At 54.3% G+C, this 2343-nt stretch overlaps 1 protein-coding gene across 1 annotated transcript in view; it reads left to right on the top strand.

The window, feature by feature from the left end:
* LOC101652663 (maltase-glucoamylase, intestinal) overlaps positions 1-2343 on the top strand; it is an 86839-nt gene that overhangs the window by 55849 nt on the left and 28647 nt on the right. The window contains exon 22 of the mRNA XM_045288906.1: positions 1791-1879. Within this exon, the coding sequence (XP_045144841.1) occupies positions 1791-1879 (89 nt within the window). The remainder of the gene's footprint in view (positions 1-1790; positions 1880-2343) is intronic.

Raw genomic sequence — 2343 nt, 5'->3', positions numbered from 1 at the left:
GTGTACTTTGCTGAGTGTTAGTATCCCATGCCAGCCCTCGTGGACCAAAAAGATTGGACTCATAGACATACTGATCATAAAGGTCAATCCATCTTGTCCATGGCTGCCGCCCTTTTCACTGCCCCTGCCATTTACCAAGCATGAGGTCCTTCTCCAGAGGCTGGGTTCCATGTCCAAAGAACGTGAGATGGAGTCTTGCCATCCTTGATTTTAATACAGATGTTTTATCCTACCACATCCTACCCTCTCCTCTCCTAGCACCACACCATCTCCCTCTCTGTCCCCTGGCTAAGGGACTTAAACAGAAGGACACTTGTGAGAGCCGGGCAGGGTTTCCTTCTCTTGCACACTCAGTGGTGATGAGTCAGAGCTGACTCCCTGGCTCACAATGACAACCGTTAGGCTGACCATTATGCCAGATGGTGAGTTTAATCTCCAGATGTGAAGGGTGGCCGAGGACCGGACCTCAAGTTCCACCACAGAGGCTGCTTTTGTGGAACTGAGCCACCAGGCCTTTCTTCTGAGACACTTTAGGGTGGACTCGGCTCTCTGACTGGGCCACTGTTGACTAGTGCTGCCCTCCCTACCAGGGGCTCCCTTGTGTCCATGCCACTTCTGCGTGTGTCTGCGCCACATCTGCTATGGGGGTCTCTTGGTCTGCCCCTTATTTTCTGACACATCGAGACACCTGTAGAGAGGGACCTGTGTTGGGGCACATCTGGGATCAACTGGCGTTTTGGTGGGTCCGTCCTCTGGTTGACCTAGCTGGGCCCTGCACCTTGGGGGTCACTGGCCACCCTCTGCTCCATGATTTGTCTAAGCTGTCAAATCATCCTTATAATTGTTTTGTCCATCAGAGTTGTGGAGGCCGGGGGTGGGGGTGGGGTGACTGGTTCACCTTTGAGGCTCCAGGAGTCCATAGCTGACAGATGGGCGTTAGGGCTGGGTGGTAAAGGAAGTCGGTCATTTTGTTGAAGGCCGAGTCTGGCTTGCTGGGCATGGGGATGTGGGGGGTGCTTGATGACCCTGAGAGCCTATGGAAGGGACAGGGAAGGTGCTGAGGGTAAGTAAAGGGGGGATAGGGTGCATCATGAGTGTCAGTCGGGGGTCCCCCACCCCTTGCATTAGACGTTAATAGCAGTGAAGTGGGGGAGGGCAGTCTCCAAAGAACACTGCAGTTTCCAACCCCGACTCATATGCCTTTCTGCATGTCTGCATCCGGCCATCTCTCAGAGGGAGCGTGCTTCCTGTTCCAGTTCCAGAGCAGGTCATCTGGAAGTTCTCATTTCCCAGGCAAACAAAGGAGTAACCCATCACAGACAGAGAGTTACCACATGGGGTCACCCCCAACTGTGGTGTCTGACTGTTTTCTGCATCAAGTTGGTTCCCAGGCAAGGAAGACATTACACACTTCCCCCTTCACACTTCACACACACACACACACACACACACACTTCACCCACAGGTAGTGGCTCTGCTCAGGGTACCCACAGTCTTGTCTTCCCACCCCTAGCAGCTCCTGCTGAAGCCACCCCCGTGGTGTCTCTGCCACTTGGACTCTTGCCTCCCACGTGCACTTTTCCCTTGTTCTCCAAATGTCGCAGGCTTTCAGCCTGCTGGGGCATTATCAAGACCAGAGAAGGACTCTCTGGCCATCCTGCCTCTGGGCCTGGTGAAAGGCAGCCTCCTGCCTCTGGGAACTTGCCCCTTCCTTTGGGATTGGGTGTGTGCACTCCCAGCTGCGAGACGGCATGCTTCCTTGTTCACATGGCAAACCTTGTTCCTTACAGTCGACGGAACCCTCTTGGCCTGATCATTGCCCTTGATGACAACCAAGAAGCCAAAGGGGAGCTTTTCTGGGATGACGGGGAGACCACAGGTGAGCACCTCTACCAACACCCAGGCGCCTTGGTCCCTGGTGCCTTCACACCTGCAATAGTGGCTCTGGTTTCTGATAGGGGCACCTCTGAACCCAAACCCAAACTCACTGCCATCGAGTGGACTCATAGCCACCCGATAGGACAGGGTGGAACTGCCTTTGTGGGTTCCTGCGATTGTCCCTCTTTACAGGAATAGAACGCTCCATCTTTCTCACAGATGGAGGAAAGACAGACCCTTAGAATAACCCTTAGGATTCCACCACCGTCAGCATTATACAGAGGGTGTCATTGTCTTGTCAATGGGCACTGAAAGCAACGCTGGCAGGGCCATCCTGCAGTTCAATGCATGCCTCTCTCTAGTACACTCAGATCGCTCCTGGCAGTGTGGTGGGGAGCTAGCCGCTGCTGTTGCTGATTGAGGGCGTGCTCATGCACACCGACCTCATGTACCGCGGGAGGAGAC

This window comes from Echinops telfairi, unplaced genomic scaffold, assembly GCF_000313985.2.
Source record: "Echinops telfairi isolate 266 unplaced genomic scaffold, ASM31398v2 ScPeMD7_23;HRSCAF=83, whole genome shotgun sequence".
NCBI lineage: Eukaryota > Metazoa > Chordata > Mammalia > Afrosoricida > Tenrecidae > Echinops > Echinops telfairi.
The sequence above is the reverse complement of the archived record's forward strand: the minus strand, read 5'-3'. Positions and strand labels throughout refer to the sequence as shown.